The sequence below is a fragment of the Sminthopsis crassicaudata genome, chromosome 2, assembly GCF_048593235.1.
Source record: "Sminthopsis crassicaudata isolate SCR6 chromosome 2, ASM4859323v1, whole genome shotgun sequence".
NCBI lineage: Eukaryota > Metazoa > Chordata > Mammalia > Dasyuromorphia > Dasyuridae > Sminthopsis > Sminthopsis crassicaudata.
In genome coordinates this window covers 377,847,543-377,873,495 of record NC_133618.1, presented here as the reverse complement: position 1 = coordinate 377,873,495, position 25,953 = coordinate 377,847,543, and the positions used below count along the sequence as shown (strand labels likewise).

The window sequence follows — 25,953 nt, the reverse complement described above, 5'->3', positions numbered from 1 at the left end:
ATTTTTTCAGAATTTCAGTTCTGACCAAAGGACCAGAAATTTTTCATGTTTTCTCTCCTTAACAATAGCACCATTGTGCATTACAAGAGATAACTCTAGCTTCTTCAGATCCTCAGGGTATCAATTCATGACTTTTTCCTGATTTGGAAGCTAACAGTTAGCCCTTAAAGAAGCATCTAACTAATGATTTCAGTAGCTCTACACTACAGAAAGAAGACAACTTAAGCTAGGAGACAATTTATCATTTTCTTCCTTCCCTGTGAATACAAGGAATACTCATCACCTCTAGATGGTCCTTCTACCTTGACCAGGTTGGATAGTCTAAGACAAGTGATAGCCACTTTGCATCTCAGGGCATCACCAACAGTCCGATGAAGTCACGTTATCTGCCGATAATGCACAATTGAAGAATGCTACTGACTGTGGCTGCCTTTACACAAAACCTGCTGTCTCATGGGGACGATTTTTGTGGGGTTGATTATTTTTTGTTTCATTTTGTCTTTTTTTTTTCCAGTTACAAAACTTGAATGTTGAAAACTATTTGAAAACAAACCAAAACAAAGGCCTCAGTCACACATGACTTCATCAGTGCTACATTTCAGATCCAATTCCGAAAGAAAGTGCTACAATTTTAAAGATTGTTATCCGCTGTACTCCCCCACCCCCCATATCCCCCACTTGCTTGCCTTTTTTTTTCTTTATTTATTTTGTGTGTGTGTGTCTTGGGGGGGGAAGGGAAAAAAACAACTTTAAAAGTTATTTAAGTGTTGGCTTCTTCACAAGAAATTACACATGCGTAGCTTAAATTTCAAAAAAGCAGCGGCCCAAAAATTATAATTTAAAAGATATGCTTCTCCCCTACAATGCAAGTAATCTCAGGCTACTACTGGGTAAAATTAATAAGAGATACCCAACAAAATTTGAAAAAGAAATTTAAACAGAAAGAATAATAATAAAAAAGTACCTGCACATGCCAAAAAAAAATTACAAAAACCCAATAAATACAGAAATTATTGCACAGTTAAAAGGCTCCACAATTTTTACTGCCTTAATCAACCCTCAGGTTTAATAGAACTTTGTAGACACAGGTTAAATTTGAGTGCCATTTCCTGGCACCTACCATAGTTATGCTAAGTTATGTTTATGGAGGCAAAAATTAAGTCAGCATTTTCTCAGTTGGCAATAGTTAAACTGTACAAATTAAATGTTACCTAGACCCCTGATTTAACCCAGTTGGGAATGAGGAGGGAAGGGGATGCTGGGGGGAGGGGGAAGAGATGGGACATGGGGGCCTTTAGCTTCTTTCGGCCTGCTCTATTTTCACATCATTTGTCAGCAAATGTTCTCCGTGCCATTTTTTCATGTGTTTTTCCAGGGTGCTATAAACGCTGAATGGCATCTGGCAAATATCACACCGGTAGACCTCTTTTCCTATCTGGCCATGGGTTTTCATATGGCGGGTTAGCTTACTGCTCTGGGCGCACGCGTAGTTGCAGAGCTCACATTTGTAAGGCCTTTCTCCCGTGTGGCTCCGACGGTGGACCGTCAGGTTGCTGCAGTTCTTAAAAACCTTGCCGCAGTACTCGCACGTGTCGCTGCGGCGCCCCTCCTTGGAGCTGGGCCGGCCGGGCCCCGGGCCGCTGATGTGGGGGGTGCTGCCTCCGCTGGCTGTCCCACTGCGGCCCGAGAGGCCTCCATCCAGCATGTCCCCCGGGGGGGTGGAGAAGCGCAGGCTCCCGTTCTCGGACGAGTGCTCGGAGGAGGTGGCAAAGGGCGACTGGCGGGAGTCTGTGAATCCGAGAAAGGGATCCTTCATGAAGTGTCTCGAGGCCGCGTAGCCCACCAGCCACTGGGAGTAAACATTTTCCGAAGGGATGATGGTGGTGGGGGGCAAGTCCAAATCCTTCTCTATCTTGATCCTCTTGGACGAGTTGTTTAAGCTGGGGCTCGTGATGGGCGTCGGCTTGCGGGGGAACAGGCCCGGGAAGGGCTCGCCGGGGCCGAAGCTTCTCCCGTTGACCGTCCCTTCCTCGGTCCGGTCGAGCTCCCCGGCCACGGAGTCTTCGTCGCCGGTGTCCCTCTGGCAGAGGTCCCGAGAACACAGGTCTCGCTGGTCGGAGCTCCTTTTCATGAAGCTGCTCCTCTTCTGCTTCTCGGCCAGCATGTCGTTGTACTGCTGGATGGCGCCCAGGCTGACGTTCTCGATCACCTTCCCGAGGACCAGGGACTTCTCGTCCGGGAGAGACTTGGAGCCGTTCTCTCGATTGCGGCTCAGCTCAGAATCCATGCTGAAACTCGACTCTGGTCGGCTCTCGTTTTCCAGCTCCTCTTCCTCCTCCTCCTCCTCCTCCTCCTCCTCATTGTCATGGCCCAGGGAGGGGTCGCTCTCGTTCCTGAAGTCAGCCTCGCTGGACTTCAGCCCCTCCCCAGTGAGCTCGCTCGTGCCCGGCTCGGGGGAGCTGGTGGTGGAGAGTCCGTCGTCCGACCTGCCCGTCATGGAGCCGGCTTTGTGCATGTGGGTTTTCATATGACGCTTTAGCTTACTGGCCTGGGAACAAGCGTGGTCGCAGAGCTGGCATTTGTAGGGCTTTTCTCCTGTGTGACTACGGCGATGGACTATGAGATTGCTTTGAAACTTGAACGTTTTCCCACAGAATTCACAGGATTTACTCTTCGCCTGAGGTTGGGGAGGAGTCGTACTGCTGGGAGGCATGGGGGGCAGTGGAGGGGTGCTCATAAAAGGTGATTTAGGGCTTGGCTGAAAGGGGTTCAATAAGCGATGCATAGGGTTGCTGCGGTTTGGTGAGACTGGAGGAGGGGTCGAGTTGTTCCCCGCCAGCTCTCGGAGCCTCCTGGAGAAATCCATCGCTGGCGAATCGATTGCCATGGGGTTCAAACGCATGACTCTGTCAAAGGCACTGGGATGCTGGGCAACTAACCCCATTTCTTCGGCACTAAGGCGATGTGGGTCCAGATGGTGACGGGGTGGTGGGCTGAAAAGTGGGGGAGTGTTGGGGAGCCGGCCCTCGCCAAAGCCGGGGTGGTCACGCAGGATGGGGCCTGTCATTCGTAAGAGACTAAAAGGATTGTTATCTCCGAGGAAGTTCATCAGCGGGGACTGTGCAACAGCCTCTGGTCCCAGAGGAGGAGGGATGGTGATCCGTGGAGTAAGGGAACTGTTTGAAGGGCTTGTTTCCAAATAGATGCGGAATCCATGTGTGTTTTGGGCATGTTGAAGCAAGAACCAGGCGCTGTTAAAAGGTTGCTTGCATGTTGTGCAAATATAGCTTGAAGGCTCATCTTTACCTATTAAAAAAAAAAGACAGAAAGAAACACTCAATAATCATACAGATGAGAGTGCCCATTGCCACTGACCCCTACTATGTTTTTCTTGCCACTGCCCCCCATCCTTACCTATCCCCAAGGCAGGAACCTAACATTTCAAGTAGCAATAAAGTTACTGCTGCAAAGGCCTAAGGCCTACACTTGGTCTGCACTGTTGAAAACATCTCCTAAATGACCACAAATTTTATTGTGGCCTCCTTGGGGAAAAACCAGGGTTCTAATCCCAGCCCTGTCTAAGTGACCTTAGGTAAGTAAGTAAATGTTTCTGGTCTCCATTTAGGTTATGGCACGCGATAGTCCTTCTGTCTGATTGCAGGAAGGTACGCAGAGACTACACATATCTCTTACACATGCTCCTCATTAAGTGACATTTGCTTCAAGGAAGTTCCCTAGAAAATTGACTTTCTGTTAGGGGTTTGGGGGCATCTCTATATTTAATGCTATATTCTTTATTCACCAGTTCATTCAGACTACACCCTAAAATGATAACAAGGATATAACAGAATTTTGCTACAATCAAAATCTAAGAACCCTTGGATAAAAATGTCCCCAAAGGAAATCCTTTTCCTCTGCCAAAACACCAAGTGAGTGTATAAATGAATAGCCGATAATCAAATTTGACAGGGTAGTTGTAATGGACTGTAACAAATGTCGCTTTGTTAGAAATTTGCTCTGTTTGGTAACATCATCAAGAGATACTTATGGCCACTGATTGTATACGGTCAAGAATGTTTGCTACCTGCATCTACCAGTCATCCAGGCAGCCACAAGAATTCAAGTTGCAAATTTCATTTGCTATTTGTCTTTCGGATCCCTCTTCAACCTGAGGATAAAACTCCTCAGTTTCAGCCTGTAATTCTTATTATGTACAGAAGAAGAAGAAAAAAAAAAAAAAAAAAAAAAAGACAGGTGCAGAAAGACCTTGGTCTGTCATCAGGTTTTCCAACTTAAAAAAAAAAAAAAAAAAAAAAAAAAAAAAAAAAAAAAAAAAGACCACCCTCCATCACAAACATAATATAACCATTGGTCAAAGTAGACTTGACTGATCTTTCCCACCTACCTGCCCTGTGGTTAATGTTCTCTCTCTAAGTACCTAGTGTATATTTATTTTGTACACACACACACACACACACACACACACACACACACACACACACACACCCCTGCTTTCCCCAATAGAACGAGGAAGTGTCTAACTTTTTTTTTGTTGTTGGGTTTTTGTTTTTTTGTTTTTGTTTTTTTTTTGTATTTCCATTAGATTATTGTAATAAGTAGAGACCTAAACCTGGATCTTAACTCTAACACTTACTCACTCTGCCACCCTTACATTCTGGATCTCATCTCTCTAGGGATCAGTTTCCTCCAATATTATATTTATCCAATATAGGAATAAATATAAATCAGTTATTGTGAGAAAACAGCTTATGATCCTTAAAAGTCTTACATTCTTTTCATGACTTTTTCTCTTTAACTCAATCTGCCCCACCTCCTTAAGGTGTTTTTGTTTTTTTTTGTTTTTTTAATTTAACTCCAATCAAAGCATGCTGGACTTAGCCTAACAGGAACAAAACATATGTCTTAATGACTTTTAAGAGAAACAGGAGAACTTGGAAAGCACAGCCAGGAGGCAAGGGCAGTGGCAACAAAACTATTCTCTTTTTGAAATCAACCACCCATGACAGTATTTCAGAAACGAAATGGGGTGGGGGAGAAGAGAATGAGTTAATCTATAAATAAATAAGGCTGGAAGACTTCAAGTTATGTAGAAACCTGTCTTTCAAGCACCCTGTAGCAGTATGTTTATAGGCACATAAACTGTACTTTTGAAACTGTCTTTAAAACTGTATGACTCAGAGGGACTGAGCACCCTGAAGCCAGATCACAGAATTAAAAAAAAAAAAAAAAAAAGTGGGGGGAAGGAGGGACCAATACAGTTTGATTGATGGCACCATGTGGTTCCTGCTCTGAAAAAGCTGATAACTGAGGGAACCGCAGCATAGAGCTCACCTTCAATGTTGTAGATAGCTATACCATGGAAAGCTTAGGAGAATAATATTTTGTGGGAGGTGCTGATGGGAGAAAAAAAGAGGACTCTGATAGAAATAAAATGCCTGAATTTTTGAAAAAACTAACTTACTGTCCTGCTTCCATATTTTAAGACTTCAGAGATGTGACAGTCCATCAGTAAGTTTTCCTCTATCCTCCAGATCACAGCATTTCCATGCTTTCCTACAGGGATGAGCTTCGTGAGCTGTGGAGGACAAAATTCTACACCTGGTGGCTGGCTCTGATTAACAGCTCACCTGTTCTCAGCTCAACCAAAAGGCATAAAGAAGGCCATCTATCAGTGGGCCTCTACATTTGGGCCTTTGCAGCTTGGCAGAACCTGCCAGTGTCTGACCCAGCCTTGGAGAACCCAGAATCAGCTCCATATGATTCTGCAATGAAACACCAAGTATTATTCTTTTAAAGAACTGCTTACCTTTTGGGGGGAGGGGAAAAGGGGGGGACAGATTATAACTTAAAGTAGTTAAGCCTCAACTTTTATAATTAATCTTTCAAAATAGCTTATGTTAAGCATTTGGGCTGGGCTTCTTCCCCAGAAAGCCTTTATAATTCACATGCTAACAGTTAACCTATTTGATGACTAGAAAAACATTCATTACCTCTCACAACCTAACTCACAAGAGCAGATTTATGGGATTCTAGGTGTGGGTTGGAGTGCAAACCTCACCCCCCCCATTCCCATCCCCCATGATGTCCAGAGAACTAACATTATAATCTTTGAAAACACCCATATCTCTCCCAGTGCACGCCCTGCACAGACAGTATAAAAAGTGACAGGAATCAGCGAAGCAGGGCTAAAGTAGAGAACGTTTCCTGCCAGCAGCTGATTTATTTTTTCATTTCGGGAACAGTACATTTTTACCTCAGCTTACCTAGGAGCAGAGCTTAATAAAGACCTTCTGAAAGGAGAGTTAATATGACAGATGACAGGCAGCATCTTACAAGGTCATATATCTTCAAATTAAAGAGGGTCCTGCCTCCTTCACCTTCATTTTAACCACTCTAATTAATCGATTTATTATAGGCAGTTGTTCTATTTCTTCATTTTTCTTAAGTCAGATGATCCTCCTTGGCTCTTGCTATCCCTCACCCCCTCCTCCTCTTCTCACCCACTCCCCCACCCCACCAACTCCCCCAGGCTGCCAAGCATTTTACTAAAGATCTGTCCCCATGAGGAATGTCTAAATTATAAGAACATGGAGAATTCCCCCGGAAGGCTGAGGACTAAGGCCAATCTAAAGTTGAAATGGCTGATTAAAAAATTAGCCTCAAAATGGCAACTGGTTGAGAGGGCTTGTAACCACTTGTTTTGAAAAGCTCAAAGCTTTCCTTCCCGCTCCCCCCCCCAAACTTTTATATTTTTTTCTTCATGAGGCACACTGAAGCAAATAGCCATGTCTGCATTCTGAGCTTGAGGAAAGATGTTTTTATTAGTGAAATCAGATTTCTGAGCTAGCTATCTTTACAGGACCAATGTTAGCTATTCTGTCTTTGTTACTTCTATGCCCCTAAACCCACTGCTTCTGAAGACCCCCTCCACAAACGGCAGACATTCACTGTAGGCCACTTGGCTATCAAAGATCTGACAACTTCATTAAAAAAAAAGTTTCACAGTCCTCAAAGGCTCTCTCTAGACTCCCCTCTCTCCTCCTCCTTTCCTCTTTTTTTTTTTTTTTTTTTTAATAAAATGTTCATTTCCATATTATCACTTCATGGTTATCTTGCCTAGAAATTGCCTTAAGCAGTGTAGATGCTCACTTTTAAGAAGAGAACAATGTCAGAAAGTCTTTGAAGATTCACTACGAACATTTTTATATTCTAAAACTTGCTAAATATTTTAAACATGCCCATGAACAGTCATGTATTGCTCTAAAGTAAGCCTTCTCTTTAATAATGTAGTATGCCAGCCCTCTAGAACTCTTCTTCAGTCAAAGGCCCCCAGGAAGTTGGTTTCCAGATGCCCCCTCTATGGCACTCGCCTCCATGCCTCCCTCTCCCAAGGGGCACCTTGGAAAGATGGTTATGGGCACTACCCTTTAGTAGAGCGAAAATTAGGCTTTCCCAGACCTGGACCAATTCCCATGCTGTGACTGCCTGGGTTTTATTCTGACTGACAAGCCAATTATGAGCTTATTTTTTAATGACTGTACAAAACAAAGTCAAATCCTGCCCTGAAAACCTAGAAATGCCTTAGAAATGTCTACACTGCTCCAGTCACTAAATCACAGTTTTCTATTACACCATCTTCTCCATTTCATTTTCATACAACAGCATTCAAGAAGCATTTATAAAGGGTCTGCTATGTAGGGACTAAGGACACAAAGTTAAAAAAAAGAAAGAAAGAAACCATTTTTACTCTCAGAGAGCTTAGATTCTACCCAATGTAGAGGAAGGGTGAATGTAGTAATCTGAGGTTCAGATTATTATTAGAATTATTGAAAAAATTATTGAACTCTCAATTCCAGGTACAGGGTGTGAGCAAAGTGTGGTTTGGGTTTTTTCCCCTCTTTTAATATCTTTTCTCCTAGCTAGTCTATTTCCGTATTCTAGTTCTTATTTCTAAGCCCCTTCCCCAGGCTAATATGCTTTCTCTTTCCCCCTAGTGCTCCCTGGTTCTTTTTCTTCGCTGCATTAGCTCTAGGAGATTCCCTTAACCCTTCCCGCAAAGGCTGAAACTTCACATGGGGACCTTTCCGCGATCGTTCGGGAGATGCAGCTGTAAACTTCAGTGGTACTCCGGGTTTGCCTCATGAGGTAACTGGAGCAGCAGTAAAACCTTGAAGGAATGTGAAGGCAGCCTCTGTCTATGGCTTCTAAAGTTCCCACAATGTGGAAATTGGCGCACTTAAAAGGAATGGCTCCCTTTACAGTCCCTCTCAGGAGCAGATTTTCATTGGACTCCTTACTTCCTACAGACATCCTCTTCTCCCCCTCCCCCACGCTGCTTTCTCAAAGCCACTCCATTTTTAATGAGCATTTAAACAATTACTCTTCCTTATTATGCTAGTTACTCTAATAATACCAATAAAGGTATCCTTGACGCACAATAAAAAACACACCTTTAACTGAATTATTATTAAATTAAAACCCCATAATTGAGAGCCCTGGTTAACGAGTGTTCTCACAAGACCAGCTACGGGCATTCAAGCCAGGTGAAGATTTAGTGTTTTATGGAGAATGGCGGACTGAGCCACACAGGGGCTGCGGGGACAGAATGTCTGCTTAAATTAGGGAGAATCCTCTACTAATCTCTACAATGGGCCCTTTGAGTGTTAGTCAGTTGTCACTATGCCCACAAAGGCCACCTAATGGCATTTGTCACCTTTGTCTCGGCAGATCACCTGCCAAGAAGAAACCACTTGGCAACTTTCCTCCCAACTACACGACATAACAGGGCACTTTCGTGCAGACCAAGCTTCTGTTTTAGGGACAATGTCCAGGAATTTAATTTGTTTCTACAAGCTTACTGAAGCCATCTACCAGCCTACAGGGTGAGGCACTGGGGATGGAAAAACAAAGCCCAGCGCCTGCCCTCAAGTGACTGACATCTATTTTACAGAAAAAAAATCTACGGAGAGACTTTTAGAGATGGGAGAAAATACTAGTAACTGGGGAAATCCTATGGCACTTGAGTTGGGCCCAAGCCTGATATTGTATCCTAGAATGGGTCAAGGGCTGGAAAAATTCCATCAGTAGGTGGATGAGTCCGTTCATCAGGCTCCATCACTCTCCTTTTCTTAATTTAGGTCATTCTTTGATTTCTGCATTTATCTCCCATTTATGTGCAATCCTTCACATAGGTTGTTCCCATTCCCAGCCTGCCTCCCTAAATATTTATCTTCATTCAATGCTCAACTGAGGGACCACCTCTTATATGAAGATCTTGTTCTCTTGAAGGCAGTTTTTTTCCCTTACTCCAAATATTTATATTGTATATAGTATATTATATTAACTTATCTGGGTCATGAGTTGAATGAATGAATAAGTCTTTATTAAGCATGTCCTATGTACCAGACAGTGCTAAAACCTGGGGAGCTACATAGAATAACCAAGATAGTCTCTGATTTTAAAGGAGTTCACAAAATAAGGGGAGACAATATGTGCAGAGTATCCCAAAATTTGTAGTGCATTTTAAGCTACTAAAGCTATTAAATTAATTGTCTTTAAGTAAAGCTTAAAACTGCACCCCAAATTTAGAGGTATCCTGTTTAAGAATTCAACTCTGGATGAATGGAAAGGCTCTGAAAGCCTTTAAGGCATAACCCATATTCAGATAGTAATTGCCCCATATTCTGCACCAAAATATAAACTCATCAGAAACTCTTCTGTTTGCCATAGAGTCCACATCATCTAGCATAGTACCTTGCAAGGAAGGTGCTTCATAAATGGTTACTGACATCTGCAAAATAGGGATTATACTATTTGCCTCATATCTCTCAAAGGGTTGTTAGGAAATAATGCTATAGAAAGATGAATTCTTATTCTTAATAATACTTCTACAATATAAATCACAGGATTATTCTGAAGAAAGAACCTTATAAACCTTAAAGCACTATAGAAAAGTGAGTTATCATTATTACTATTATATTCCCATGAGTTCTCAAAAGTTAATGAATTTTCATAAACATGTTTAACTTTTCCAAAAAGGATCCATATTTAGTCAAAATTGAAGGTAGAATCTGCTAATTATTTTCCCAAGTCATGGATATGAAATCTCTATATACTCTTTTTATCTTTTCACAAATATTCCTTGAAAAACTATTTTATATGCAATGTAATATAAATGTAAATAATAATAATTACAGTTTAATATAAGAGAAGAAAGTAGACAGTATTCCTGCCCGTGGGGAGTTTACAATCTAGACTCTAGGTTCTGTTGCATTTAAAAATGTAAAAACCACTTGGCCACAAGTCAGATTTGGTCTTCAGTCAGTGCTTTGCTGATCCCTAGTCTGAATGGTGTGTGCAAAAATACACATACACATATTCCTTCATATAAAAAATGAGAAAAGCAATAATAAAAGACATTGCATGACATAATGTCAGGTGAATGGTACAAGTTATGATATAAGAGTTAGAAAGAGATAAAAGAATAGGGAAATATGTTTTGCATGATTTCACATGTATAATTGATGTTACATTTCTTGCCTTCTCAATAGGTGCAGGAGGAGTGGGTGGGCAAGAAAGAATTCAGAACTCACTTTTTTTTAAAGTGAATGTTAAAAATAAACAACTTTATTTTTTAAAAAAAGAAATAAAAGAGAGAGATATTGTAAGTAAGAATTTGATGGGTCAAGATCTGAATGGGAAAAAGAGAGAGAATATTCCTGAAAAGTGGGAGAAGGGAAGCAGAGGAGGGATGGAAACTGCAGTTTCTAGGTACATGGGGCATGTTTGGAATTATAAGGAAGACACTAATTAAAACAGAAGGATATGTAAGGAGATAGCAGGAAATATGGATGGAAAGTGTGGAAAGAAGGGAGGAATGAGAAGCTAAGGAAAAGAAACTCCTATAAACGTTCAAAGCTTTCCTACAGCTGTGCTAACTGAAAAGTTTGGCTTCAAGTCCAAGTGCATGGTTCTAATCAAAGATATTATGATCCTATTTATTTTTTCTAGCCATTTCTTATACACACATGTACACAACTCTCTGTCTTACTGAAACTTAGAAGTGGATTTGCTCTTAATAAAAGGTTAGTACTGAACTGGGCATTAAGAGGAAATAATAAAATGGTGGCTCTTTGGAAGTACCAAGCCAAATCATTATATGTGAGCATAATCTCAAAGGGAGGACAAGTGCTTTCCTTTAAGATTCAATTCAATCAACTCAGATTTCACTATTTACACTGACAAGGAAGGGTTGGAAATTTAAGGTTATTTTGGGGAGGGGGACTTACTACAATCTTTCCTCTTCCCTTCCTGGGAGAAGATGAGGGTTCTTATATCTAAACATCAGCTGTGAATCTAGTCTCCCAAATTCCTGGGCCACGACCTCCAGCCCCCTTTCTGAAGTCACATTAACCAAAATGGTCTATCTTCACCTTGGGGATGGCCATCTTATAATTAATTGACCAACTATAGTCTTTGGATTTAGAATCCCTGAAATCCTGAGAAGCCAATGCTTAATAGGAGGCCTCTTTTTCTTAGGAGCTGCTTACTACAGTACTGAGCACACAGATAAGAAATATCAAATGACAACTATCCCAGCTAGGGAGAATCTGACAAAAGCAATACAAACTCCGTTCTATAAACTTTTCTAGAGTATTGTGTCCAGCTCTCTTCCTTTTCCCCTATCACATTATATTTTGTATCGTATTTGTTTGTGTGTATGCTATATTCCCCCCTGCCGAGGAGCTGATAAGCTCCTTAAGGGAAGATATTTGTGTTGTCATTATAACCCTAGCAATAAGCAGAGTGTCCCTTAAAAAGGGACATTTCTTAAATTAAATTCTGACCAAAGTAAACTCTACCCCACAACATGGTCTTTCACTCCACTCCACTGAGGTGAATGGAGGAAGGAATGAGGCTTCATTGTCCTAGAATATAACGGGAGTGGGAGATGGGGAAGATCTTTAAGGGATAAAGGTAGCAGACTAGAGCTTCTTAGAAGAATAAAGATAATAAAAGAGCTCGTTCTAGGACATGGTTGTTGAGCCCCTACATATAATTCTAAGTTCCATGATCCCATTAACTAATGGGGAGGCAGAGATGATCAGTACAGTGCCAGAAAAAGAGTACTGAACTGAAAACAGATTATTGTTCATTTATGTTCAACTCTTCATGTCCCCATTTGGGATTTTCTTGCCAGGATACAGGAATGGTTTGCCATTTCCTTCTCCAGACCATTTTACAGATGAGGAACTGAAGGTAATAGGTGACTTGTCCAGGGTCACTCAGTTAGTGCATGTCTGAGATTTGAGCTCACAAAGATGTCTTCCTTAGGCCAAGTCCAGCACTCTATCCACTGTGCCATCAAGACATAAAAAGGTTTGACTAACTCCATCCTTTCTGCTAATTTTCTGAGTGACATCAAGTGAGCCTAGATGATGATGGACACCTGACTGCTTACTCTACCTTTAATATCCTATAATGGTTGTAAATAAAGGGACCACCTTAGAAAGTTAGACTTGGTTCCCCCTCCAACCCCGTCCAATGGCATTTAAGTTTCTCAAACCCTAGAAATCATCCAAGTACAAAAATTCTTTTGCTGACTGTCATTCTTTCTATTTGGGCTGTGGACTGATCTCCTACTATTCCCTTCATACTCTCTGAGCTCCTCAAAGTGACCTTTTCATTGTTCTCCCAACTTGGTCCATCCTTTCCTACCTCCGTACTTTTGCCCATACTGTTTCCCTTTACCTGTGAAAAGCCCTTCCCTTTCACTTTCATTAGTTGAAATCTTTCTCCAAGGCCCAGCTCAGGAAGTACCACTTCTGTGAGGCCTTCTGCCAGAAACGTTCTCCTCTCCTGGTTAGTACTTCTCTTATTAGCCCTTGAATTCTGCTCTAAATCATAGCCACTTGTATACATGCCTTTCTCTACAATAATTCCCTTCTGTAAGGGCAGGTATTGAGCCTTATTTAATCTTTGTAGTATTTTCAGTGGAATAAAATTAACCAAGTGGTAAAAATGATAGCTCTACATATTCTAAAGCACTTTACAATTCACAAAGCGCCTCACTCACAACAGATGATGAAATAACATCGTTGTTTTAATAAATATCTCCAAAGAGAGCCTTATCTTTCTATACTGGCTGTAATCAGGGGTTTATCTCAGTGTTACCTGGACCTGAATAAACACTACATTTTATTCTGTAAAGAACTAATTTAGGTTAAGAGATTAACCATGGACATTTTCACCCCCAAAATGAAATGATCTGATTTGAGAAGGTCCTAAATATATTCAGGAATCTATTCCTTATGCTGGTTTGCCACTTTTTTTTTTTTTTTTTTTTTTTTGCAAAGGAAGTACTCTTCTTTGTGTCAGTTACATGTGAGCAATCTAATCATATCAGAAAATGATCTTTTTTCTTCCTAGAACATTCATGACATTGTGTTTATCCCCCATCATGCATTTATGGTTTATGATTCATTATAATTATTCGTCTATATTCTCTATTACAGTGCCAGCTTTTTGAGGTCAAAAGCTATCTTTTTCATTTTTTTTTCCCAAAGGGCAAAGTACAAGGTCTTGTGTATAGAAGATGCTTTGAAAATACTAAATGAATCAAATAATACTTAAGAAAACAGAATCTTAGGAAGTGAAGAAGCTTTAGAATTGTAATCTAACAGATTACATTTATAAATTCTTTCACATACAATCTTCACAAAAATTCTGTGAGTTACTAATAACTCCATTTTTTTTTGAGAAACTGAGGTTTAGATAGGTTAAGCGGTCTTGCTCACAAAGCTAGTAAGATAGCCAGGTTTCTTTCTCTTGAATTATAATACAACATAATGCATGAATATCAAAGGTAAGAAGGACCTTATAATCTTAGAACCACAGTATGTCAAATATGGAAGAGATGTGAGATTTTTATAACATAAAATGCTGGAGCTTGTAGGAACCTTAGAAATCATCTAATCCAATGCTAGTATTCTATAAATGAAGAAACTGAGGTCTAATTAGGGGAGCTCTTTATTTAAAAGAAGCCTAAGGTCATTCCTTTTGTAGAGCAAATAATCCTTGCCTAATTAGAAATGCTTTTGGTTAAGTTTGAATTTAGTGGAGAGATTGTGTGTCACAGTGGATAGTGATTTGCCTTTAAAGGAAGTCTTGGGTTCAAGTATAGCCTATCTATATTATATATCACATATATGTGTGTGTGTGTGTGTGTGTGTGTGTGTGTGTGTGTGTGTGTGTGTAGCCTATATATCATATGACCCTTATTTTAATTTCTTAACACTAAATTTCTCGATACTCTGTACAGACAATTCTCTAAAACTGTAAGTTACTGAGGTGGGGCCAACCTGCATTTGTAAAAGGAATTTCTTCACTTGAGAATTCACGATAATTTAAAAAAAAAAAAAAATCACAGGTTCTGTCCTATCCCTATAAGTGAGTAAGAAGGATGAAAATCAAGGCTGATAAAAATGATTCTCCAGTCCTTATGTTGCAATATAATGGAAAGATCACTTGGACTTCAAGCCTTGACTCAATTCTTTATTACCCATAGTATGCTGAGTGAATCTCCCTCCATCTCTCTCTGAGATTCACTCAGCTTCCTTCATCTGTAAAGAAGGGTAAACAATATTTAACATGACCTATATCACCAAGTTGTTGTAAGAAAGTGCTTTTTAAATGTAAAGCACTATAATAATAATCAAAATGAAGGGTGGGACACTTCAAGTTTAATCTTTAATAGCTTTATTACTTTTCTCTCAGGCAGGGACTGATTTTTGCAGTCATACATATTTATACTATTTGAATATATTTATGCATAATTCTTGATTGAGGCAAATAGCCATTCTTTGTTTTTCTAGCACTTGGCATACTGCCTGGCACATAGTAGGTGCTTAATAAATTTTATTGATTGGTATCTACTCCACTTAGCTTCAAATAGTACATAATATAGTTCATAATGCCCTGCATTCTTCTCCATCCAGATTCCCAAGATAAGGAAAGTTTTCATCTTTTTTACCCAGGAAAACAAGAAAATTATTTTTAAAAATGGAAGCCATTTACCAACTCAGACCAAGGGACTGGCTTAACATTTATCTTGCATCAATATTACACATTAATGTAATTTAATGTAATTTTGATGATAGCCTATGTTTAAGGTATACTTAAAGACACAAGCCATATAGCCAAGCTCCAGCTGATGGCCCACTTATACCACTAATATCTAATATGATGCAAATCCCAGCAATTCAGTCCAACTCATTTCAATTCAATTTGGCACAAATGTAGTGGAGTCAGATGACCTGGGATTGGATCAGCTATTTACTTAATATCTATCTGACTTTAAGTAAACCAATTAAAATCTCTAAAGCCTTCGCTTTTTCACCTATAAAATGATCTCATAAGTTTCTTCCAGATCTAAATCCTAAGAACCAACTCAATAAACATGTATTAAGTGCCTATGGTGTGTAATGTCCTATAGTAGAGCCCCTAGGGAGATACAAAGTTTAGTTAAGAAGAGTCCCATGGGGTTTACAATTTAATAGAATAGAGTAGTAGCCACTTAGGAATTCTTTTTTAAAAAATCTGACCTGTGCTTTGTTAACTGATGTCAGACTATAAAACCCCAATGAAGTATAAAATAGAAAAGGGGAAAGGGTCAAATGGAAGTAGAGGAATGAAAAAAAAATCCAATACTGAAGAATTGATTATATATGAGCTGACTTCTAAATTACCCTCTCTGTGACAAGAGTTTCAATTAATTCCACACGTTTGTCATCTATACACTTTGAGCCTGTGAAATCACTTTCTGCTGAAATAAGACAGGGGTTAGCCATGGGGTGGTGAAACATTACAACCTTGACCTACAGAGGAAACAGAAATCTTAGGCACAGTTGAGCACCTTAATACAGATCGAAAAAGGAATTTTCTTTACCAAGATGAAAAGATCTTAGAGAGCCTCTACAATGTTCTTATATGTGACATTCCACTTGGAATACTCATGAAAAGTACTGCACATTCTTAAAAGATGAGTATCTTTTTTTCTTTTCTTTTTAAATACACTGGAAATAATGCTAATCTTTTCTGTAATAGGTGAAAGAGCAGAAGAAGCAGTGAAATATGGAGTAGAAACTACCTGGGCTTTGGAATCCGAAGATGTAGGTCTGAATTCTTACTCTGCAATTTAATAGCCGAGTTAAACGAGTGACTGGAGAGACCACTTCAATTAGTATGATTTCAGATAAAAGGCAATTAATTTAGAAGCAAAAGGGGCCTGGATTCAACTCCCGACTCTAATAATTTGTTTAATTTGTACAAAACCACTTACCTTCTCTAGGCCTCAGATTCCTTATCTGGAAAAATGCAGGTTAATCAGATCATTTCTGGTCCCTTCTGGGACCAAATGGGAAGTGAGTATGTATTTTTATAGTATCTACTATGGGCCAGTAAAAGTAAGCAGTTTTACAATTATTATCTCATTTGATCCTCACAACAACCCTGGGAGGTAGGTGCTATTACTGTTTGCTTTTTACAATTGAGGAAACTGAAGCAAACAAAAGCAACATGATTTGCCCAAGATCACACAAATGTTAAGTGTCTGAGGCCTGATTTGAACTAAGATCTTCCTGACTCGAGGCCTAGTGCTCAGTCCCCTATGCAACCACGTCCCAGGACTTCTCAAAATCTCAATTCCTCATCGGTAAAACAGAGAGTAAAACTTTCATCACCTTTGACACTAGGTTGTTGTGAGGGAAGCCCTGTGTAAATCAGAAGATGCCATAATAATGACAATTGACATCTACATAATACCGATTGATCAACTGATTTCACTTGATTCCCAGAGCTCTGAGTTGGACAGTGTAGATATTACAATTTTTTAAATAGAGATGAGGAACTGAGGTTCAGGGAGCTCATTGATTTATTGATATTCACATAACTGAGATCAGAAACTGAATCTGAATCCAGCTCTTTTTGACTCAAAGTCGACCACTAGGATGTACCAGCTGTGCCATAATGATGATGACAATCACATCTCTCTAAAATCTAATAGATCAATACTTCTTCTAGGCCTCTAAGATGTGATCCTCTCATACCATACTAGAAATCCAAAGAAATTTAATAAAGAAGGTGACCTCGTCTGTCATCCAGGTGATATGGATAGGATGCTGAATCTGGACCCTTAGTCTCTGTGTGACCCAGGGCGAGTTATTTAGAAGCTCTATCTCAGTTTCTTCATCAGTAAAATGGGAATTATAATGGAACATACCCCCCATAGAGTAGGGAGGTTTAGATGAGATAATATTTGTAAAGGGCTTTAAATTATAAATGTTAGCTATTTTTTAATCTGATGGGAAGATGAAGGGTGAATTATTAAATAATCAGTCAAAGGGCAGAAGAGGAGATGAGGGTCTGCCCAGGGTGTGTAAGCTCTGCACAATACTTCATTTGAAAAGTCTCCTAAGAAGCCAGGTCTGTGGCTCATCATGGTTAATGAATGAAATACTCTTTTTGCTTTATTTCTTTTAACAGTCCTGCTTCTTTAAATCCACAAAATCTTCCTGTTCCACCCTAAGAAGTATAGTAAGGGCTGTAAATCTCATTTTAATAGAATGTACATTTAGCTATGAGGAGATAATTGACGTTATGGAGAGCTTCGATGCTGAATTATATAGGTTATCTAATACAAAGGGGACTCATTACGGAAGCACTACAAACAAGCAGTAATATATGTATATTGTTCTGAGTGGCGTTATAGCAAAAGTGTTCGGGTCCGCAGGGATTTATAAAACACAAGAAAACAGCAGACGTGCACTTGTAAATTTGTTTCATTTGTCTCTGAAGTTAAAGGTTATTCCCTTGTTCTGAATTTGTAATAAAAACATGCTAGGCTAAGGTTTGTGGAGGATGTTTGAATATTTAAATTGTGTCTAATGATAGGCAATTATAGGGTAGAAACTGGACTTTGCATCGCGCGGAGCATCAAAGCATTTTCCTGCAGGAAATCCGTTTCTCTCCGGTGCTTTCCGCCGGGCACGTTCTCTCCTAAGGTGCCCGGCATCCCGGCCGCGCGCGGAGTTACCCTGGCCTGCGGCCCGCCCCGCCACGGGCTCCCGTGTTTACTGGGGCGGCGATCTGCCCGATGCATCCCCGCACGGACGGCTCTGGAGAGGGTCCTGGGGCGGGGAGCCCCACCTCCCTCCCCTGGAGAACGGCCGGACGTCCTCGAGTGCGCACGAGACAGGGAAGGGGGCGAGGGCGAACTTCCCGGCCGGTGCCTGCCCGCCCCGCCCCCTCTGACCTCCGGGAAGGACAGGCGGGCCGGAGTGGTACCCGGGACGGCGGGAGGGAGCGGATGGAGGATGCGGGCGCGATGCTGCGGCGGCGGAGGAGGCGGCTGCAGATAAGGCTTGCTCCCAGCCCGAGCAGTGCGACAGTCTGTTCAGGTTAACCAACTGCGTTAGAATAACTCCAGCCGACTTGTCACCGAGTACAAAAGTCATCAGCGAGTGAATGTTCTTTTCTGCACCGCAATTAAGACGAATCAATACGACGTGCCACAAATGGTATTTTACTCTCAATAAGAGCCCGGGCTGAGTTTATTCAGAATATTTTAGCGCTTCCCCAGGGGATTTTGGTCCGACGCAGATGGCAAATAAAGTACTCAGCCTAAGGCTAGAGCACATTATGCTAATTCTAATGTCAGATGTACTTTAATATACAGCTCTATTTAATCACCCCATTATTTCACATTTCCATATGAAAACCTGCGGCACTTCGGCAGAGCCGTCACTCGGCGACAATGCCAGCTTCCTTCAACCAGAGCTCCCCGCCAAGGAGGGGCGAGGGCCGGTCATTCTCGCCAGTCAAAACGTTACAGTTTCAAAGTTTCAGCCTTCCCTGAATCTAAAGCTGATCCCCGGGTGCAATTAGCGAGTCACTCCGCGAGATGCTGAGCCGTACAACCCTCCGGGAGTGGGACTCTGGGAGCGCTGTCCCTCCCTCCCGGGGACCCACGTACACAATGGCATACATGCACGCGGCAGACACCCCACAACTGCAAAGTCCCGTGGGCACTGCACACAGACGGGGTGGGGGCGCTCGGGCCTTCCTCTACTCCTAGCACTGGCAGAGGGCCTGGCATGTAGTAGGTGCCTAATAAGTGATGTGGCCTTGACAGGGAGACCCTGGGCATCCCGCAGCTGGAGCCGGTCATCTGACCCGCCCGGCTCATGTTACACGGGAGGAAACTGAGGCAGAACGGGGACCGGGCAGAGGAAGGTTACACACGTAATAAATGGCATTTATTAAGTGATTATATGTTAGGCGCTGTGCTGTTCAATGGAAATACTGAGAAAAGTAAACCAGGCCCACATACGGAGCAATGCCATGGAACACACACACACACACACACACACACACACACACACACACACACACACACCACACCACACAAAGAGAGACATACAGGCACACCCAGAGACAGATTTAATCCATTGCAACAAATAAAGTATAAAAACCCTCATCTGGGCAATTTTAACCAATAATTACAGCAAATGACTGACAAAAACCCACTGGTTTCTAAGTCTGTGGCTTCTTCCACAAGACAAATGAGGTTGACTCAACTGCTGATATATAAATGTCTAAATCAAATAATCATTTTATGCTGATCAATACTACTTGCCTACCCACAGCCAGCATTAAGCTCCTCGGACTGGACTCTCATGGAGCCAGTCATCCCTCCTGATGACTCACAGGGTGGATGTTACAGCATCTAGCCACCAGAGGCAAGGCAAAGGGTGGACATGGAGAGGTCTGTGTGTGCAATGCATTGTGGGAGCTCAGTAAGAGACTCCAAGAGTACCAGAACTGCAGGAGATCTTGGGAAAAAGAAAGCACTATAAATGTCAGAAATGACCTTGGAAGCATAGAACATTAGAGCTTAGAGGGATCTCGGGTCAGGGAACATAAAATAGGAAGGCTGAAAGGAGCTTACAATTATGGAATGTAGAACATCCAAGTTGGAAGGGACCTTAGAAGCACAAAAAACGAGGAATGTCAGAACCACGTGGACACCTAAGGGTTATCCAGTGTAATTCATTCACTTGGAACAAGAAATTTGAGGACAGGCAGTGGTAGGTGTGGTAGATGGCAGGAATAACCCCAAAATATACAGAGATCTGATGACCGGATAATAGATCTGAAACTAGACTATGTCTCAAAGCCCTACCAAGTAGAGCAAACTGGCTGGGAAGCGGAAGAGGAGGGTGGTAGAGCTGGACAATGGTATTCTACCCATTAGAACTTGAATAAATAACTATTATTTTGAAACACAGACTAATCATCTAAAGCCAACAGTGAGAGAGGCAGCAAGGTATACTGGATATGCTGCTGGATTTATAAGTCATGGATTCGAACTTTGCTTACTGTGTGAGCCTAGTAAAGCCAATTGGCTTCTCTGTGCCTCCATTTCCTCATCTGTAAAATGATGAGTCAGACTCATGGATCTTAATCTGTGATTTGTTTAGTTGTTGTCCTTCCTAATGAAAGATGAGTATGGATATGCAGGCAAGAGGTAATACCTGACCATTCCTTGTCAAATTACAAGTTAATGTTTAGAAACAGACATGAGACTTAGAGCTGATTACAGCCTACATTCAACAAATTAGCGGACTCTCATGGAGGCAGACAGAATGGATGCTATAGCATCTCACCAGCCCAGATTAGGCAAAATGTGGACATAGAAATGTTTGTATGTGCAATGGATTGTGGAAGTTAAAATTACACTGAGTGACATTGCTTAATCAAAATGTCTGACCAGAAAGAGAAAATGAAAGTGAATACAAAGGAAAGCAACAATGAAAGAAAGGATTAATAGATTGTGATACAGTAGACATGGTTTGAGTCATCCTGCTACTAACTAGACGAAAACTTGAGCAATTCATCAGACATTTTTGAGTATCAGTTTCTAAATTTACAGGTTTTGGAATAAATGACTTACATAATGCCAGGCACATAGTAGGTGCTTAATATATTGATTGAATTTAGGGCCTCTTTGTTCTCTACCGATCCGCGTATCAATAAAGAAATAAAAGGAAGAAGAAAAAGAAAAGGGAAGATTTTTACTTTAACTTTTATGATCATTTGAAGGACTATGAAGCCCAAAAGAATAGAACAAGATTTTTTTTCAGCATCTTCCATTTTCTTTTGGACTTAATCATCATTTGGTATTTAACAGACTTATGTTGAGCTCTGAATGAGAAATTATTTGGATGAAAGCTATTTGATAATTAAAAAGTATTATTTAATCTTCCAAAATAATGGTACTACTAATTTAAGTTCCTATTAGTTGTAATGTTATCTCCATCCTCATCATTACATTATCAACATCAGATCACCTTGAATTCAGGAAACCTCCCACCAACATCACTATCCAGTTATAAGTTTGGCTCCAATTGCTACATCTCTTCTAATTGCCTTTGGGAAAAAATACTGGAAATTACTTTTCAATTTTCTAAACTCCATTTTCCACTCTATTACTATTGGTTGTTTGTTTGAAAATAGATGCTAATATTCTCCAGGTACATTACCTTACTTCCTTTAGCCCAAGTTAGATAAATAGGCTGCATCTCCTTAATTTCAATACACTTTCCTTAAGAAAATATAGTTAAATCTAACAAACAAGGAAGAGAGAGAATTGGGAAAACTAAATAATAAAAAATATTTATTGATAGACTGACTGATTTAGGAAAGAAGGTAAAGGGAGAAAGTGGGGGGAAAAGGAGAGAAAGAGAGAAGGAAGAGAGGAGAGAACTCATGCATTATTTATTCTTGGCAATAAACAAACTTGTGGAATCCCAGTCAATTTCCATCATTATGGAAATCATTTGAATTCCAGAGTTGGCTAGAGCTGTAGCTTATGGAAGCTCCTACAGAGCTCTGGGTCCTGTAAAGGAAAACCTAACATTGTATGAGCAGTGAAGGAGTAAGGGGAGAGCCGAAAGGAAGGAAGAAAAGAAGGAAGGAAGGGAGGAAAAAAGGAAGGAAGAAAGGAAGGAAGGAAGGAAGGAACGGAGGGAGGGAGAGAGGGAGGAAGGAAGGAAAGAAGGGAGGGAGGGAGGAAGGCAGGGGAAAGGGAAAGAGAGAGGGAAAAGAGAAAGGGAGAAGGGGGAGAGGAAAAGTGAAAGAGAGAAAGAGAGAGAGAAAGGAAGGAAAGAAGGAAGGAAGGAAGGAAGGAAGGAAGGAAGGAAGGAAGGAAGGAAGGAAGGAAGGAAGGAAGGAGAGGAAGGAAGGAAGAAAGGAGGAAGGAAGGAAGGAAGGAAGAAAGAAAGAAAGAAACAAAGAAACAAAGAAACAAAGAAAGAAAGAAATAAAGAAAGAAAGAAAAAAAGAAAGAAAGAAAGAAAGAAAGAAAGAAAGAAAGAAAGAAAGAAAGAAAGAAAGAAAGAAAGAAAGAAAGAAAGAGAAAGGAAGGAAGGAAGGAAGGAAGGAAGGAAGGAAGAAAGAAAGGAAGGAAGGAAGGAAGGAAGGAAGGAAGGGAAGGAAGGAAGGAAGGAAGAAAGAAGAAAGAAAGAAAGAAAGAAAGAAAGAAAGAAAGAAAGAAAGAAAGAAAGAAAGAAAGAAAGAAAGAAAGAAAGAAAGAAAGAAAGAAAGAAGAAAGAAAGAAAGAAAGAAAGAAAGAAGAAAGAAAAAAGGAAGGAAAGAAGAAAGGAAGAAAGAAAGATCATCATAAAAAATGTGTTCCACCTTACCAAAACATCAGTTATAGTACAAGAAGGGATCTCAGGGGCTGCCCTAGATTCAACAGTTAAGATCTGATCTATGCAAGCGGCGGCTGCAGGAGATTAAAACCCAAATTTATTTCCTGAAGTGAGAAAGATAAAAATACAATTTCTGCTTCTTAAACACCACGGCGTTATGCTGCCACAAACACAGCAGGGGGGCCAAGAAATGACCACGCAAGCTTCCATTTCCTACCCCCCCCCTCCTTTCAGGATCTAGTGAGATTACATAAGAAATACAATGAAAAGAATGTGAAGAATCCCAAACCCTTCGAGAATGTGCTGCCTCTAAAATATTTTTAGAACAATCACTGTAGTAATTCTTCTTAGTTGTAGAAACACTCTAAATCAGAAAGTCAATTTTTCCTCTATTTGCAGAAGTGAGCTGGGTTCACTGGAAAGAAGCCTGTGTTTTGTTTGGCTGCTGTTCACATACTGCCTTGGCAGAGTTTCCTTGGATAGCTTACAGTGGATCTCACTCTTGCATACAGTAGCACTTTCATTTTAACCGCCCCAGCCACGCTTTTCTAATAACACACTGCGAACTGAAAAATCCCTATAAGCACAGCTCTTTAAAGCTGTAATAGAGGAGGGCTTTCTGCCCCCTTCAACAATGAGGACTGTAAACTGGGGCTGGTGCTTTTAATAAAAATATGTGAATCTCGTTAAAAGAGTGGCGGGCTGGAAAAGGAAACAATATGGGCACGTTCTAGGAGCGTGGTTCCCTTTTCCTGTGAGTGTGCATGCGCACGTGTGCGCGCACACACACACACACACACATACACACACATCCTCCTAGAACCACATAATGTTGGATTTAGAAAGAAAGCCTTTTAGAACACGGAATGTCAGAGCTGGAAGAGACCAGTCATGCAACATGGGATGCAGAAACTGAAAGTGTAGCACACTCAGCAACCGCCAAAAGGGCCATGGAAACCCTCGAGACCCATTAGGCCATCCTCTCTAAATTGACAGGTGAGAACGCTGATAGGCAGATTGGGGAAATGGATTTACAAGGCTAGTAAGTTTTTTGTTTTGTTTTTTTTTAAACGACGTAACTAGAACTCAAGTCTTCTGACCCCAAATCCAGGGCTCCCTCAACCCCCCTGCCTCCCATCCCCTAAAAAAGGAAAAGGAAGTGAGTTCTTTTAAACCTGTTCCAGGTCTGATGTCATATCAAGAAATCAAGACTTTCCAAACAAACACAACAATTGGAAACACTCCATCCCTGGGCTGTATCTTGGCTTGAGGTTGTTTGCAAGGGTGGAAGACAGGAATGGTAGGGGAGGGATGCACGCTTCACGATGGGTTTACAGACACAAATACAAAACTTGTTAGCCACCATCAAGGTCAGGCTACTCGATGGCAACTACTGCATTTCCTGCAAATACTTTGAAGAATCGGACAACCTCTGCATCCTATACCGATTTTGTCTCTTATTCAGTGGAACCGATTATGCCTCCACAGAAAGTTGTCACTCAAGAGAACAGATTCCCAGGTACAATTTACATTTCTCTCTGGCATCTCGAAATGTAGTTATTTCAGCCTTTTAAAACTCCCTCATCAACACTGTCTTCACTTCACACTTTCCTCTTTCTTTCTCTCTGTGTTGTTTACAAAGGTTTCATTATGTTTTCAACTAATCAGAAAGGCCCTGCTAATACACAATTAACATGTGATTATAAAAAAAAATTAAAATAGCTTCCAGAAGAAGGAAATGTAATTAAGTAGAGAATGCTTTTCAATAAGTGCTCGCTTTAACCCACTGTCAGAACACGGTTTAGGTTAGTCTACAATGGATGGAACAGATGCCAAGGGCAGGATGTTAAAAGCAAATAAAAAAGGACGCTATTTTCTTGGGGAATAATAACCATCAACTCCAAACAACAAGCTGAAGAACATCAGATTTCAGCTGTTGTGAGCTGACCTCCTGGTTCTCCTCCCACTGTTTCAAAGGGTCTTTTCTGTTCATTTGTATGTATTTTCCCCCTTTCACCAAGAAAATGATATATTAGATCTAAACTTTGAATGATAAAAATAAGCAAAATTGAATTTTAAAAAATCTGTCACATAGACACTTCATGAAGGTTCTAAAGTATGGCCATCCAGTGGGTCCATTAGTGCCACTTCAGTTAACGGTCAGCAATGTTTTCACTGTAAATCTTTCTTGGCAGAGATTCAGAACTTGTCTGTCTAAAATTTCCACAGCCTAGCAATGCTTCCTTTGCTTCAAACTCAAGGGCACAAGTTGACAAGCTAGGATTTTTTTTTTTTTATCCTTTTCTCCCAATAACCAAATTTTTGCTGCAATCAAATCCAAGATATTTTTATTTGCTCTGTCATTTTACTGAGGCCTTAGTAGTTTCTACTCATCTATGCAAACTTAAGAAAAAAGAAAAGAAAAGAAGGAAGGAAAAAAGAAAAAAGATAGGAAGGACAGAAAAAGAAGAAAAGGAAAGAAAGAGAGAATGAAAAAGAAAGAGAAAAAAGGAGGGAAGAAAAAGCAGAGAAGGAGGGAAGGAAGGAAAAAAGAAAGAAAAAGAAAGTAAGGGAGGAGAAAAGGAAGGATGGATGGACGGATGGAAGGAAGGAAGAGAAGGAAGGAAGGAAGGGAGAAAGGGAGGGAGGGAGGGAGAAGGGGAAGGAGGGAGGGAGGGAGGACAAAGGAAGTTGAAAGAAAGAAAGAAAGAAAAGAAAGAAAGAAAGAAAGAAAGAAAGAAAGAAAGAAAGAAAGAAAGAAAGAAAGAAAGAAAGGAAGGAAGGAAGGAAGGAAGGAAGGAAGGAAGGAAGGGAAAAAGAAAGAAAGAAAGAAAGAAAGAAAGAAAGAAAGAAAGAAAGAAAGAAAGAAAGAAAGAAAGAAAGAAAGAAAGAAAGAAAGAAAGAAAGAAAGAAAGAAAGAAAGAAAGAAAAAAAGAAAGAGAAGGAAAGAAAGAAAGAAAGAAAGAAAGAAAGAAAGAAAGAAAGAAAGAAAGAAAGAAAGAAAGAAAGAAAGAAGAAGAAAGAAAGAAAGAAAGAAAGAAGAAAGAAGAAAAGAAGGAAGGAAAGAAGGAAGGAAAGAGTTAATAGACAAGCAAACAAAAACCAAAAGCAGGTTACTTGGGCACTAGATTTAGAGTGAGAAGACCTAGATTTGAGTTCCAGT

At 40.6% G+C, this 25,953-nt stretch overlaps 1 protein-coding gene across 4 annotated transcripts in view; it reads right to left on the bottom strand.

Moving 5' to 3' along the window:
* BCL11B (BCL11 transcription factor B) overlaps window positions 1-25,953 on the bottom strand; it is a 137,793-nt gene that overhangs the window by 732 nt on the left and 111,108 nt on the right. For all 4 annotated transcript variants that reach the window (XM_074291338.1, XM_074291340.1, XM_074291339.1 and 1 more), the window contains one exon: window positions 1-3,306. This exon is cut by the window's left edge and continues 732 nt beyond it. In XM_074291338.1, coding sequence (XP_074147439.1) covers window positions 1,295-3,306 — 2,012 coding nt within the window. In that variant the 3' untranslated portion in view covers window positions 1-1,294. The remainder of the gene's footprint in view (window positions 3,307-25,953) is intronic.